The sequence below is a fragment of the Triticum aestivum genome, chromosome 1B (assembly GCF_018294505.1).
Source record: "Triticum aestivum cultivar Chinese Spring chromosome 1B, IWGSC CS RefSeq v2.1, whole genome shotgun sequence".
Lineage (NCBI taxonomy): Eukaryota > Viridiplantae > Streptophyta > Magnoliopsida > Poales > Poaceae > Triticum > Triticum aestivum.
Genome location: NC_057795.1, coordinates 648,002,762 through 648,016,674, shown reverse-complemented (window position 1 = coordinate 648,016,674; position 13,913 = coordinate 648,002,762). Strand labels below are relative to the sequence as shown.

Here is a 13,913-nt window from a genome sequence, read left to right as displayed (position 1 = left end):
AGAGAGCTCCAGCAGTGATGATGAAAACGATTAATCAATGTCAATGGCAAAGTCCAAGCAGAACGAAGTATGGTTTGAGTATATTTATGCTGCTGTAATTTTTCCTCTTATGTTTGATGGTAATCAGCCTCTAACTAGCTTCCTATTTTCAGGAACGAAGATCTGAATCACCCTCACCCCTCTAGAGAAATCGGTTTACTCATTCAAGTTCTGGAAATTCTTTATAGCTTTCTGAGTTTACTTTGGTCTTGCATGTGTTAGCTTTCTGTTTGTGCCCCTTTCTATGTCTCTTTCTTGTGTGCAAGCGCTCCGTTCTGTGTGTGTGACTGTGTGGCTTGACTATGTGTGGCTTTTTGTGTGTGTTGCTTGACTCTCTGTGTGTGTGCTTGACGGTGTGTGAATATGTGTGTGGCTTGACTGTGCGTGTGTGACTGTGTGAATATTGCATTTGCTTGATGGTGTGGTTTGTATGCTTTGTTGAATGATTGGTTGTGTATTGTTGCATTTGCTTGATGGTGTGGTTTGTAAACTTGTGTTTTGTATTGTTGTGGCCTAACACTGCCTTTGCCGGTCCCAAGCCCAGGTGTGAAAATGTGGAGGGAGCTGCAGTTACCTTCTTTGTATTGTTTGCATTACGAGTGTCGATAGAAATTACACAATTTAGGTTACTGTCCTAATCGAATAGTGAATCTTCACATGATTTGTTAGCATCTAGCTTTAAAATGCATCCTTCCTTGTTATAAACTTACTGATTCCTTTCTGAAGTTGTACGGGGTCAGTGTTTTTCTTATACGATACGAAAGGAAGCGAGCAACTAAGAATATAGGCCTATAAGGGTTCGATTTTTCTCCCTTTTTGCTTTTTTTTACGGTGCCTTCTCAGCATGACGCATGTGGTGCTTTGGTTTTACTTCTGTGCGTGATCTTTTTAGGTGGAGAGGTCTACACGTACAACACGTTTTGGATTTGTTTTAGAGTCCACTGCTTTGACTGTCTCCTGATGCTCTGACTGTTTCCATCTTAGGTGACGTGTGCTTTCTGGTTTTGATTGTGTCTCCTTGTTTGCCACGTATCAGTTTTGTATGTCGGATTGTTTGGGCCGATTTCTTTGGGCTCTTCTCATGGTACGGGTGTGTTCCTTTCTTTTTTCTTCTGCTGCTATAATAAGCTATCTATGTCTGTTTCTTTCCATTTTTTGTGTGCACACGCTCCATTGTGTTTGTGTGTGTGATGTGCCCCTCTCTATGACTGTTTCTGTCTGCTTCTTGTGTGCATTGTGTGTGTGATGTTTCCCTATCTATGTCTGTTTCTTGTGTGCAAGCGCTTGACTGAGTGTGTGCTTGTGTGACTCTCTGTGTATTGCATTTGCTTGATGGTGTGGCTTGTATGCTTTGTTGAATGATTGGTGTGTTTTGTATTGTTGTGGTTTAACACTGCCTTTGCCGGTCCCAAGCCCGGATGCGAAAGTGTGGAGGGAGCTGCAGTTACCTTCTTTGTATTGTTTTCCTGTCCTAATCGAATAGTGAATCTTCACATAATGTCGTAGCATGTGATACAAGCTCTGAAATGCATCCGTCCTTGCTATGAAAAATCTAGCAAGTTGTAACTGTCTAGAATTTGTCAGCATCGATGTTCTTTTCTGCTAATATATACACTTTTTTTTCTTCTAAAACCAGTCATCTGTTTTTGATTTGGCTTTAGGTTGAATTTTGTGGCGGAGATCAGATCATCATATTGTCCTCTTGATTGAATCAATCTGGTATTCTTTTTTCTCTGCTATTAACTGTGCTTCAAGGTGCACTTCTCTTCTTAGCTGATTCCGTTGGTACGGCGCTAATTAATGTCACTGGATATGCCTCAGTGATATGTTGAACTACTTGGGAAGAAACTAAGCTGGCGCCTATTAGCAATATGCAAAGCAAAACATTACCTACTGAATGACTGGCTGTGTATATTGCTTTCACTGTTCGATCTCACATTCAATAGAATTGCATGATTTGGAGAATTAAGTTAGCAGCGCTACGCTACTATATACTACCCTGATACCCTTAATAAACCCAGCTCTAGTCTCATCTAGTTTAAATCTTGATGTGAGCAGGTGGAAGGGAGGCATCCTCATCCTGCTGCTGCTCGGCCCGGTGGCGTCAAACTGCATGCTTTTTTTTCGTGAATGCTACTGGTTGTTGTTTATCTGGCGACAAGAAAAGTGCTGTGTAAATTATATTATTGGCAACAAGCAAGCTTTTATGAGGTTGAGAGAAGAACCAGTAATGTAGCTGCATGGAGACTAAGACTACCATTTGTAGTTTATATTGTTTCAGTCGCTTGCTGTGAGTTAGTTGTTTATGGACATGTGTTTGGGTAGGAGCCATATGTAGCAGTTGTAATGATGTGTTGGCTGCGCCTAATCTACTTAGAGAAGAGCAGAGCAGAGTGTTTTAGAGAAGTAGAGATGCAAGAGTTTTTTTTTTCTGCAGAGCAGAGCAGAGTGTTAATATCTACTGTAGATGTCTGCGGTTTGTTTTGGGAGAAGGCTTCAGGTTTTGAGGAATCACTCAATTTACAAAAAGCTGACAAATGCACAGCGTTCTGGGATTAATCAAATCCCCAACAGAAGATTTACCCTCTGGTGGTCGCCAGCCATTAATCGTGCAAACGTATATGTTGGTTTCCACTTTCCAGGTTCAGTGAGAATATTAACTGGTTCCCCCGCCCGGGTCAAAGCCCCTCCTCCAGCAAGCAATGAGCAAGATCATGAAGGTAATAACCATGCTAACTGTAGCAAATCTAGCTCTATGGCAATATCTCTGTTGTAGTAAAAGAAAATCTTATTTAATAAATGGCATGCTTGTTTATTTTCTCTTTTGACAGTCAAATCCTGCTCTGTATGTGCTGTGGGAGAGAATAAGAAAGGGTCTTCAGTTGTATTCATCTGAACCCACCGAGCCGTATCTGTCTTCACAGAACTACGGTGCGGAGGGATGATCATCAATCAAATCATATGGTTTGTGGATGACACAAATGTCTATCAAGTAACCATTTCTTATTTTCAATCCAACAACTGGTCAAGTATTTCTGAAGGTTTCCTGTATGGGCAGGATAATCCCCAAGTCAAGGAGATGAGATGCATATCCATTTAGCCACATCATGGAACTCACCAGATGGTTCTTTATAACATATACGATGACTGGTTGAAAAGTATCTCGTCCTCCACTGCATTCTCTCGTCTTGTGATTATACTACGAGCATTACATGTCGATAATGACAAAGTCCAACGTATTGCTGAAGCCTGACGAGACAATGGTTATGGAACCGCGTCATATCTGGCCATCAATCTTTGACTGATGAGCAGTGGCTCAAGGTTGAATGTGTGCTCTGGGATCTCAATCATTCTGATCATGCAAAGAAAAACAATGTTAATAATTGTGCACTTGCGCAATCTGAGATTCATGGTATGATACTTGGTGGTAACAGCAGAGGCAACAGATAGCTGAGATTGAGAAACAGGTATGTAAATCTTTTTATAACAGCAGTTTGGTAACAAATGTGGTTCGTATATAGTCTTTTTAGAGATTTCGATATGGACTACATCCGGAGCAAAATGAATGAATCTACACTCTAAAATATGTCTATATACATCCGTATATAGTCCATATTCAAATCTCTAAAAAGATTTATATTTAGAAACGAACTTTGGTCATTACATTTCAAAGTTTTGAAATCAGAGAACTACATAACCTATGTGAGCAAAGTCATGAGAAAAGATAAAAGAACAGCAAAACTGCTACGTACGGTTGAAAAGAAAGAAAATGGTGATCAGGATGCTAACCAAGTACACTAAATAGGACTCTGCTCCAGCTGATCTGTGATGTCCGAATTAACAAGAGGCTGCACGGCACGCTTGACGCCCTCGTCGACCCACTCCAGCGACTCCCACCACCTCATCTGGACAAGGGGGACGCTGATGTTGCGCAGCCTCCGCGGCATGGTTGTCATCAGGAACGGGAGCCTCTTCAGCTTTGGACAGAAGGATATCTCCATGGTCTCAAGGGACGGGAATGTCACCTCGGGGTCGCAGAGGCTCGACAGCCCGGGAAGGCTCTGCAGCTCAAGGTATCTGAGGCAAGGGAAGCCATGGACCGGTGCTTGCCCCCTGTCTTCTTCCCCAGCGCCGCCGTCCTTCTTCTTGGTCCGGACGATCTGTTTCATGCCGCCGCAGTTGTTCACAAGGATCCTCTCGAGGCAAGGCAGGTGCATGGCCCATGAAATGTGCCTGAGACTCTGGCAGTGCACGACTGCCAGGTAGGTCAGCCTCGGAAAAAGAGACTCCGGAGCCACTCTCTTCCAGATGACCCCCTTCAGGCTGCGCAGGCTGTCGAGCGTGAGCGATCTGAGCACGTCCAACTGGGAGACTGCTCCTTCCGCGCCGCTTCTCACCAGTATCTGCTGCATGCAGCACTTGTAGATCGTCAGGTCGTATAGGCTCGCTTGCACCGAGGAGCTCGAGAAGCAGCCATCTAGGAAGCAGAATGTTGGTGTCCCTGTCAGCCTGCTCAGATGGATGGATCTAACAGGGAGGCCCGGAAACTTGCCTAGCAGTTCATATGCCGCGTCACCTTTGACCCCGACCTCCACAGCTTTCAAGTTATCCAGCAAGTCCAATTCTGGGAACAATGATAGAGTATAGTTTGCGTGTGTCGAGACCTGGGACGACAGCAGGTCAAGCACTTGCAGTTCCTGCAGCCTTGATATGGTGCCCTTTGGTACGGTGTGTATCGGGTTGCCTCTTAGGTATAGGAATTTGAGCTTGGTGAGGTGTCGAAGGTCCTTGGGCAACTCAGTGATGTAATTGTAAGACAGGTTGAGGTACTCTAGATCTCCCAGAGCACAGACTGCTAAAGGCAGAACACGAATGTGGTTCTGACTCAAATCTAGGTATGTCAATGAAGTGAAGAGGTAAATATTTCCAAGTGCCTTCTCGTTGAACTTATTATCTTGAAGAAGCAGTGTCCTGAGTTCTGTGGAACCAGAACCAAGAAAACACTTGGATCTGACACTGCAGCCCATGCTATTTTCATTCACGCCACCACCAAGATACGGAAGTTCTTCCAGTCCGTTGCCCATCATTGACAGATACTCCACCCTGTTCCAAGGGATGCACTTTCTAGACGCAGTTTTGCCGATCGCTGCGTGAACGACCCATTTGTTATTGTTTTCACCGCAGCCGCAAGATATCCATATCGCCATATCACGGATCACATCATGCATTTTGAGGTGCTTACTACTGTCCTCACTACCTTCCAGCAAAGATGCAGCTTGCAGGTGGCCTATTATGTTGTAGCCTTCACTGTAAGAACTCTGTACGTCGCACTTATTAAGCAGACCTAAGCCCATCCAACACTGGATCAGATCATCTTTAGCAATAGGAGAATCTTCTGGCCACAGTGAGCAAACCAGGAAACAACGTCTCATGGTATCATTCCCTAAGCTATCATAGCTAAGTTTTAACTTGAAGTAAATTGTGTTCTCCACAGACGTTGGATCATCCGCATCGTGGCCAGATCGTCGCAGTAGACGAATAGCTGTTTCCCATTCACCTGGATCTTTCTTTGGATACATTGCCTTTCCGGTAGCTATCAACGCCAAGGGCAGGCCCTTCAGCTCCGTCACAAGCTCTCTTGAAAGGGCTCCAATGTGCGGATTGGATAAAAGAATCTCTTGGCCAACGTTCTCTTGGAAGAGCTGCAATGCCTCATCTTGCCTCAAGCAATCCACTTTTATCTCTTTTCTGACCTTCATTGTACCACACACAACTCGTGACCTTGTTGTGAGTACTACTTTCCTCTTGAATTGGCCGACAAATCCAAGAGGATGTGTGATGCCAGCTGCTTGCAAGTCCAATGGTTCCCAGAGGTCATCCAGCAGTACAAGAAAACTCCTCCTGCTCAGGAAGTCAGAAATGATATTGGCTTGAGACTCTATATCGTCGTCTTTCCTTAAGCTGAGTTTCTTTACTATTTCAGCTTGGATTTTCTCCACTGAACAATCTTTTGAGGCTGTAACAAAAATAACAACATCGAAGAAAGGGTCTCCGAGAAATGAGTTGTTGATCTTCTTCAGAAGATGAGTCTTTCCCACTCCACCTAGACCCCATATCCCAATCATTCCAACCGGAGAATTCCTAATGCACCTGGCAGCCTCCTGCATATTATGCTCTTCACTGAGCAGTCCACTGGATGAGACAGGCATTTCTCGGACCGATGGTGGCAGCGGCTGCACTGCGACAACACTAGTGTCAATCTTGGCATACTCTTGGGCTTTCAGAAGCTCCTTTTTTGCACTCTTGCTGATTTTGTAGTTTGACCAGCAATTCAGAGAGATGCACCCAAAAACTTGGCATCTCTCATCATACACCTGCCTAATTGCTTCTTCATCGGACTTGATGGTGTCCACATTTTCAAGCCACTTCCGCACTTCATTCTTTGCTGTCATGCCATTCCTCTCGGCAATCTCAATCTCATACCGGACATCGTTGCCCTTGGCGATCAAACCCTGGGCTGCTTCTTTGAGATGCTTCACGTTTCTGCTAGCCGTGAAGGGGTACATTACATGCTTGAAGACGATATGGTAAATTGGAGTAATCAGAGTGTTGACTATTCCAACCACATATGCCATTGTTGTAAGCCTGTAAGCAGCACAAGAAAATAAAACGCCCTTGAGGAAGCTGTGCAAGATAGATAATATTTTTGTTAACTAGTGGTTCCAACTTCCAAGTGAGCAGTCAGACATATATAGATGGCAAGAGCCAGAGGATATCAATGTGCTGAAGAACATGTACTTACCTTCTGGTTTGGACTAAGCAAGTTTTGAAGAAGTGATGAATTATATCGAGATTCTTGTTATGAAAGCGCCCGAGTTGCTACCGTGTAGGGTGGAGGAAAACCTGCAGTTATAAAGAAATTTATTAATAACGACATGAACATGCTCTACATTTTGTGGGTAGGAATAGGGTAAAGAATCCAAGGACTTATTTAATTAGACATCAGTTTCAGGGCTGAATAGTTTGTTCTTTTTTTAGCAAAAGGCCCTCCTCAAGTGGGTAGTCACATTCAGTCCATTGTAGAGGTATTCATCATTACTTTCTCTTACGCTAAAACTGGATCGTGCCTGGAGGATTTATATTTTTATTTGTTGCTCGAATGCGCATCATTTGCATATGAAGGAAGAGCGCATCTAAGGTGTGAGAAAAAAAAACACCAAATAAAAAGAAAAAAAGGGGAAACTGAAAGGATTAATTGCCAGGATGATAAAGGACAGCAGATGAGACATAGTTGCAAGCCAGCAGAGTTTACAAGATCCAATCTAATTCAGGTTACATATCATGTTGGGCGACTGACGACCTGGGAAGATGCCCAAAATGTCCCCAACCAGAGGCAGATAGCAAGGTCCGGTGACGGCGTGGTGTGGAGATTCAGGTGACACTTGCGGATGGTTGCATCACAGATCGATCGCGCAGCCCGACCGAAATGAAGCTAGAAACAGAGTACTGTACTTATAAATATGCATACAGGAGACGCAGAGAAGTGATGGATGGCCAGGAGTCAGGAGTAACTTGCCTGCCCCACGCGGATCGGGTTGGGACTTGGGAGCAGGATCGATGGCTTCCTCCAACGGTCCGGCCAAGCCCAATCTCGCCGCCCGAGGCTTCACCCAGCCAGATCCGCTCGCTCGAGGCAGCACTTGTAGGTGTAGAGGATGGACGGACTGCGGCAGTCTCCCCTGCGCCCGACCCCGACCGGAGCGCGCGCCTCGCCGATGGTGGTCTAAAATCCCAAATCCACCAAACCGCAGATATGAATATGATGTTGCTTGACTGAGTGACGACCCTGTGTAGAGGATGGACGCACTGCGGCACAGGAATCTTCCTCCTACTACTCGCCGAGCGAGCGACAAGCATCTCCACCCAGCCCGCGCTCCATACACGCCGAGCTTATCCACGAGATTCCCTCACCGTGCCTTCAAGTTTTTTTGTTTCCCACCACCCCTTTTTCTTTTCTTTTTTATTAATTAAGAAGAGAGTGAGAATTGACTGGTTATTTTACGAAAGGAAAACAGGCTAAAACCGATACAACCAACCCAACCCAGCCCACATGACATTGGTACCACCGACCAACCTGGCCGCCTACATGGAACACATAGCTGCAAAGAAGAAAGACATCCGCCGAGGAGTCGCAAACGTCATCGTCATTACCGGTTGCCCCCCAAACGGGCGACTCCAACTTCACCGTAGAGCTCCATCATCGGAGCCAATCCGCAAACAGTTGCATAAAAAACCACACGCGCGAGCAACCGACGGCTCCAACTTTGATGACAAGAGTTGCAAGGGAAATATGCAAGACTTGCACCAGCCGTGCCCTCTGCAACCGACCACCGAGTGTCTATCATCGTCGTCACCTGGACCCGCTCCACCGCTGCTTCGACTTCAGAGCTACCAAGCAACCCACGAAAGAGCACCTCGGACATGCCGGGAAGAACCGACTACCGAAGTCCACGCCGCGACCCAAGCTCCTCTTGATGTCATCATCGCTGCCAAAACAGGAACCAGCACCCCGCCTCAGCAAACCATGCACGTGGCCAAGATGTCGCGATCCACCGGTCTCCCAGACGTGGGCGGCTCCGAGACCATGCCCCAAGGAGGAGAAAGACGTGAAGACGCCTCCATTGCCCAATCCAGCGGATCTGAGGTTTTCCTTCGGAGGGAAAGCCATGGGAAGGAAGGGTCCACCTCCATGATGACGCTTCAAATAAAGGTCGCGGCACCCGCGGGCGTCGCTGCTGACGGTTCCGATGAGGATCAGAAGGGATTTCTCCTAGAGATGTGCCAACCACCTACCGCCAGCGACCGCCGCTCACCAACCACCACCCCTGCAAAGAGCAAACTCCCTTTAGACGCGAGATCCCTTGATCCACCGCACCTAAACACGCACCACCACCCTGGTCATAATCGTCGTCCACCACCGCAGCACCACCGTGACCACCACCGCCATAGTAACCAGCTCTGTATCGCAAGTACGGCCACCTATATCAAAGACCAAATCCAGATCAGAGCCACCCGAGTGAGCAGCGGAGAAGCTAGCAGGCCCGCCACCCGCGCACACCTCGCGCTAGAGTCGTCGTGCCCGCCGCGCTCAGCTGGTTGCCACGCCCGGCCTACGCCAGACGACGCAGGGCTCGGCCATCGATTCGCACCCCGCGCACACATTTGGAGCCCAGTACCGTCGCACGCACCTTGCCACGCCAAGGCCACGCCGAGAGTCCAGACCGGGGTCGCCGCCCCGGCACTCCATCGCACCACGTCGCGCTCGAGGGCACACACACCGCCGCCTGTAGTCGACCGGAGATCCCCCCCCCCCTTTGGAGTGGGGCCGGCCGCCATCGTGTCTGGGGCCAATGGCAGCGGCGGAGGAAGGAGACGATGGGGGAGAAGGCCGACGGCGGGTGGCTATGTTTTCCCCGAGCCGCCTGAGCTAGGCGACACGAGGGTCGGGAGAAGAGGTATCCTCCAGAGAGCACATGTTGCGAGCGGCCAGAGATCCGCACCACTCTTATACAGAGTATTTACGTTCACAAATATAAGATGTTTTAGATATTTCCATATGAGGGCCAGTTAGACATACGGACTCGCGATCTAGCGCCGCCGCCACCCAACACCATTGCGAGATCCCTCCTCCGCTGCCACCTCCCCCCGCCACACCTTCCTCCCTTCGCCGTTGCCTGAGGCACCCTCCGGTAAAGTCCGGATGTCGATGTGTCGGCTGCCGCCTCCCTTTCGGCCCTACAGCCGCATTCTGCGCCACACGGCTGACATAGGCACGTCAGCGCGCCAACATAGCGGTGCGGCTGCAGCTCCAAGCGCCTATTGCCCTTCCTCTCACCGTTGTGGCGTATGGAGCCATTGGATCTGCCGGCGGCGGCAGCGGCGGCGAAGAAATAGGGGTTTTCTTGACCCCTGGGGCGATTGGGGTTTTTTCTAGAGAAGTCACCTGGCATACTTGGGCTATAAGGCTCGGCGATGCACGGGAATAGAGGCATCGATGTTCGCATCGCACCGTTGCAGCGCCGACGCATGGCAATTGGTGAAAAATGGGCGGGGTGGATGCGCGCTGACAAGCGTTCTGGTGGCAACAAAACTACTCCCTCTCTCTCAGTTTACAGGGCGTGCGTGTAAACTGAGAGAGAGGGGGTAGTCCAGTCCTTGCCGCAGCGTGGAGTGATTTGACAAGTTGCGTGTGCTAACACTAGATAAGATCCACCTATACTAGAACGTATACTCTATTATCTCCTTGTATTGTTGCTAGGTGATACCTTGGATGAGGAAAACAACTATAACTCGATGGAAATCCACTAAATCCACAGCGTGGAAACTTTCTAGGTACGACATACCCGTAGCAACCAGCCGGCACCCGCTCCCCCTCCATCGTGAGTGCTAGCTTGCAGCTGAACATCGCACGGCTACCAAGTTTTCTGGAATACGGACGTTCTCCCATAAGCAGTATTCCGTCCGTCCGAAAATACTTGTCATCAAAATGAATAAAAGAATACATCTTCTTTTATCTATTTTGGTGACAAATATTTTCGGACGGAGAGAGTATCTGTCAATTCCTTGTCCAGGGTGAATATCGTCAGATAACTAATCACTGATTGCTGGAGGGATGTACGTATGATGGTAATGTGGCGCGGTTCTTCTCTAGAGGTTGCTCTAGAGGAATGAATCAGGGGCTCAGGCTCCCGGTTGGACTATTTTAATTTCATGGCCTATTGGCTATTAAATAAAGTACTCCCTCCTCCCCGAATTACTTGTCTTAAATTTGTTTAGATACAGATATATCTAGACATGTTTTAATTCATATCTAGAAAAATCTAAAACAAGTTTTTTGGAACGGAGGTAATACTCTGTTTGTAATTCATTTCCTTTTCGTTTGTTATCATTACTTCTATGTATTCTTGCCTCTTCTTTCTTCTCATTTTCTCTTGCTTAGGCTGGCGGTTTATTTTGGCTCCTTCGTTTTCCTGCTTCCATACACAAGCCTTGTTTTGTTTTGAGAAAAGTATATTTTTCATCCCTCAACTTTTGGTGAAGTCTACATTTGGTCCCATAACTCCGAAACTGGACATTTTACACCCCCAACTACCGAAACCGGACAAGGTTCGTCCTTGGTCTCGGTTTTGACCGGTTTTGGTGCTGACTCACCCCGGCTTTGACGGGAGCTGACTCAAATTCATGTATTTTTTTCATACCTATGAACTTTTTGAAATTCAAGTACTCTTTTCAAATTCACGTAGTGTTTTCAAGGTTGCGTAATTTTTTCAAAAATAAAAATACTTTTTTTCAAATCTATGAACTATTTTAAATTTTGCATACTTTTTTCAAATCTGACTTTTTTAAATATACGTAATTTATTAAATCCGCATATTTTTCCCAAGTTTGTGTAATTTTATCAAATCCAAGTATTTTTTTTCAAGTTTGAAATGTACATGAATATGAAAAAGTACATCAATTTTAAAAAATTACATGAATTTGAAAAAACTACATGAACTTTAAAAAAGTATGTGAACTTGGAAAAATTACGTGGATTTGAAATAAGTACGCGAAGTTGGAAAAATTACGCGGATTTGAAAAAAGTACATGAACTTTTGAAAAATTCACGTATTTGGAAAAAGTACCAGAATTTGAAAACATTAAGTGGACTTGGAAAAAGTACGTGAATTTGAGTCAGCACAATCAAAGCGGGGTTGGGACGGCATCAAAACCGGTCAAAATCATGACCAAGATGAATCTTGTCCGGTTTCAGTAGTTAAAGGTGCAAGTTGTTTTGTTTCAGAGTTGAGGGACGAAATAGACCCCGCCAAAACCGAGGGACGAAAAGTATACTTTTGTCTGCTTTTTTTGTTTGTCTCAGCTACACTTTTGACGTTGTGCTTTGCGTTTTCTTCTAATGCAAACCAACACGTATTTAGGTGGGGTGAAAGGCATGTATGCATCTTCATAATATTGCTCTTGAAAAAATCTTCTTAATTTTCATCAGCAGGGAAAAGGCGAGGCGAACGGGGTTACAGTGCACTTTTTTTGGTGCAAGGTTACAATGCATGTGATTTCGTGGATTTCGTCTTGTGTTGTTGTGTGCTTCTGAAGCGTGATAATATTGCCTATTAGTTATTTCCAGCTGTGGCTTTGAAATAAGACGAGACTTTATTGTCAGGCTATGAGCGAGCTGTGTTCCCAAATCCAGACTATTTTCACTTGACTTGTTTCAGGGTATGAGCGAGCTATGTAGTCTATTACTTTTTGTGTATGCTTGGAGTGAATTGCAAAAAAACTTCACGTTTTAATTTCAATTCCTGGAGTGAATTGCAAGATAAAAGTTTGTGCATATCTATTAACATGGGATCTAGGTTCAGAGATGTCGGCACGAGCAACGAATTTGCGAAAACGGTTTGTGATTTGGACGCACAGTTCAAGGGATAATTCTTTTAAAAAAATGAATGAACAATAAAAACACAAAACTCTCATGTTGCGATAAATGCCACACATTCGGTGAGTCACTTGTCACTGAAAAAATACGGAGAGAGTCACCTTTGCCTTTGCAAGAAGTACGCTCTGACTAGTCATCTCAGGTGCGTTAGCTCTTTCTCATCATGTTTTTTTTTTTTTTTTGAGTTGCTCATCATGTTCTTCTTAACAGACCCGTCTTTAGAAATTTGGGGCACCGGAGGAAACGCGAAATAAAGTTATACTCCCTCCGTTCCTAAATTTAAGGCTTTGTAGAGATTCTATTATGGACTACATACGGAGCAAAATGAGTGAATCTAGATTCTAAAATGCATCTACACATATCGGTATGTGGTTTACAGTGAAATCTCTATAAAAACTTATATTTAGGAACGGAAGGAGTATAATTTTGAAGAATCATATATAAAAATATATAAAAGGATACCGTACCTTCAATTTGAATGAAGAGCTATCTTCAAAATCTTTAATGCGTGACCAACTACCTCTAAATAAGAGTTCTATATTAAAGAACACCAAGCAAGGCGCTCGTGGCCTAATGGATAAGGCATTTGACTTCTAATCAAAGGATTGTGGGTTCGAGTCCCACCGAGCGTGACTATTTTTATATTATTTTCCCTTACCAGCACTTCTTCATTTCTTTTGTACAAATACAAATATATACTGTACAATCAATCTATGTTCTTACTGTTATTTTTTCCCTTACACTTCGCCATTTCTTTGTACAAATACACATTTTTTCCCCTTACCTACACTTCTCCATTTCTTTTGTACAAATACAAATATATATATAATCTATGTTCTTACTGTTATTTTTTTCCTTACACTTCGCCATTTCTTTTGTACAAATAAACATTTTTTCCTTACCTACACTTCTCCATTTCTTTTGTACAGATACAAATATATACAATCTATGTTCTTACTGTTATTTTTTTCCTTACACTTCGCCATTTCTTTTGTACAAATACACATTTTCCCCCTTACATACACTTCTCCATTTCTTTTGTACAAATACAAATATATACAATCTATGTTCTTATTGTTATTTTCCTTACCTACACTTCTTCATTTCTTTTGTACAAATACACATATATACAATCTTTGAACATTATATATCGGGTCACTTCAGTGTAATGTGGTCCACTCTCGAGTTTGTTGGTTATCGGAACCGAGGCCCTCACGTCGCTCCATCTGGCAACTAGGCTTTCCCTCCAGCCACCACCTCTCCCTTCCTCTTCTCCCTTGTCGCCACCTGAGTTGTTTGTCGGGCAAGCCCGTGTGGGTGGCAAGGAGCTCGTAGCTCCGGCCCTTCGCGGAGGAATGCGGATCCTAGGGCAATGATGTCT

At 45.1% G+C, this 13,913-nt stretch overlaps 1 protein-coding gene and 1 non-coding gene across 5 annotated transcripts; one reads left to right on the top strand and one right to left on the bottom strand.

Moving 5' to 3' along the window:
• Positions 1-2,809: 2,809 nt before the first annotated feature.
• Positions 2,810-8,021, bottom strand: LOC123145125 (probable disease resistance protein At1g61300). 4 transcript variants are annotated; one of them, XM_044564465.1, is made up of 4 exons: positions 7,616-8,021; positions 6,842-6,942; positions 3,829-6,723; positions 2,810-3,391 (listed from the first exon to the last, which is right to left on the bottom strand). In XM_044564465.1, exon 3 carries the CDS (start codon positions 6,672-6,674, stop codon positions 3,837-3,839), a length of 2,838 nt encoding a protein of 945 aa, XP_044420400.1. In that variant the 5' UTR covers positions 6,675-6,723; positions 6,842-6,942; positions 7,616-8,021; the 3' UTR covers positions 2,810-3,391; positions 3,829-3,836. The 4 variants fall into 4 exon arrangements, with proteins under 4 accessions (XP_044420400.1, XP_044420384.1, XP_044420409.1 ...); XM_044564449.1 differs by having other exon boundaries at positions 3,829-6,684; positions 7,616-8,020; XM_044564474.1 differs by having other exon boundaries at positions 7,400-7,620.
• A 5,070-nt stretch (positions 8,022-13,091) lies between these two features.
• TRNAR-UCU (transfer RNA arginine (anticodon UCU)) lies at positions 13,092-13,164 on the top strand. The gene has a single exon. It is a non-coding gene; the product is annotated as a tRNA-Arg (tRNA).
• The last annotated feature ends 749 nt before the right edge of the window (positions 13,165-13,913 follow it).

Excerpts from the sequence above, each read along its gene's own strand:
- LOC123145125 (XM_044564465.1), bottom strand. The coding sequence starts at position 6,674 with ATGGCATATGTGGTTGGAATAGTCAACACTCTGATTACTCCAATTTAC.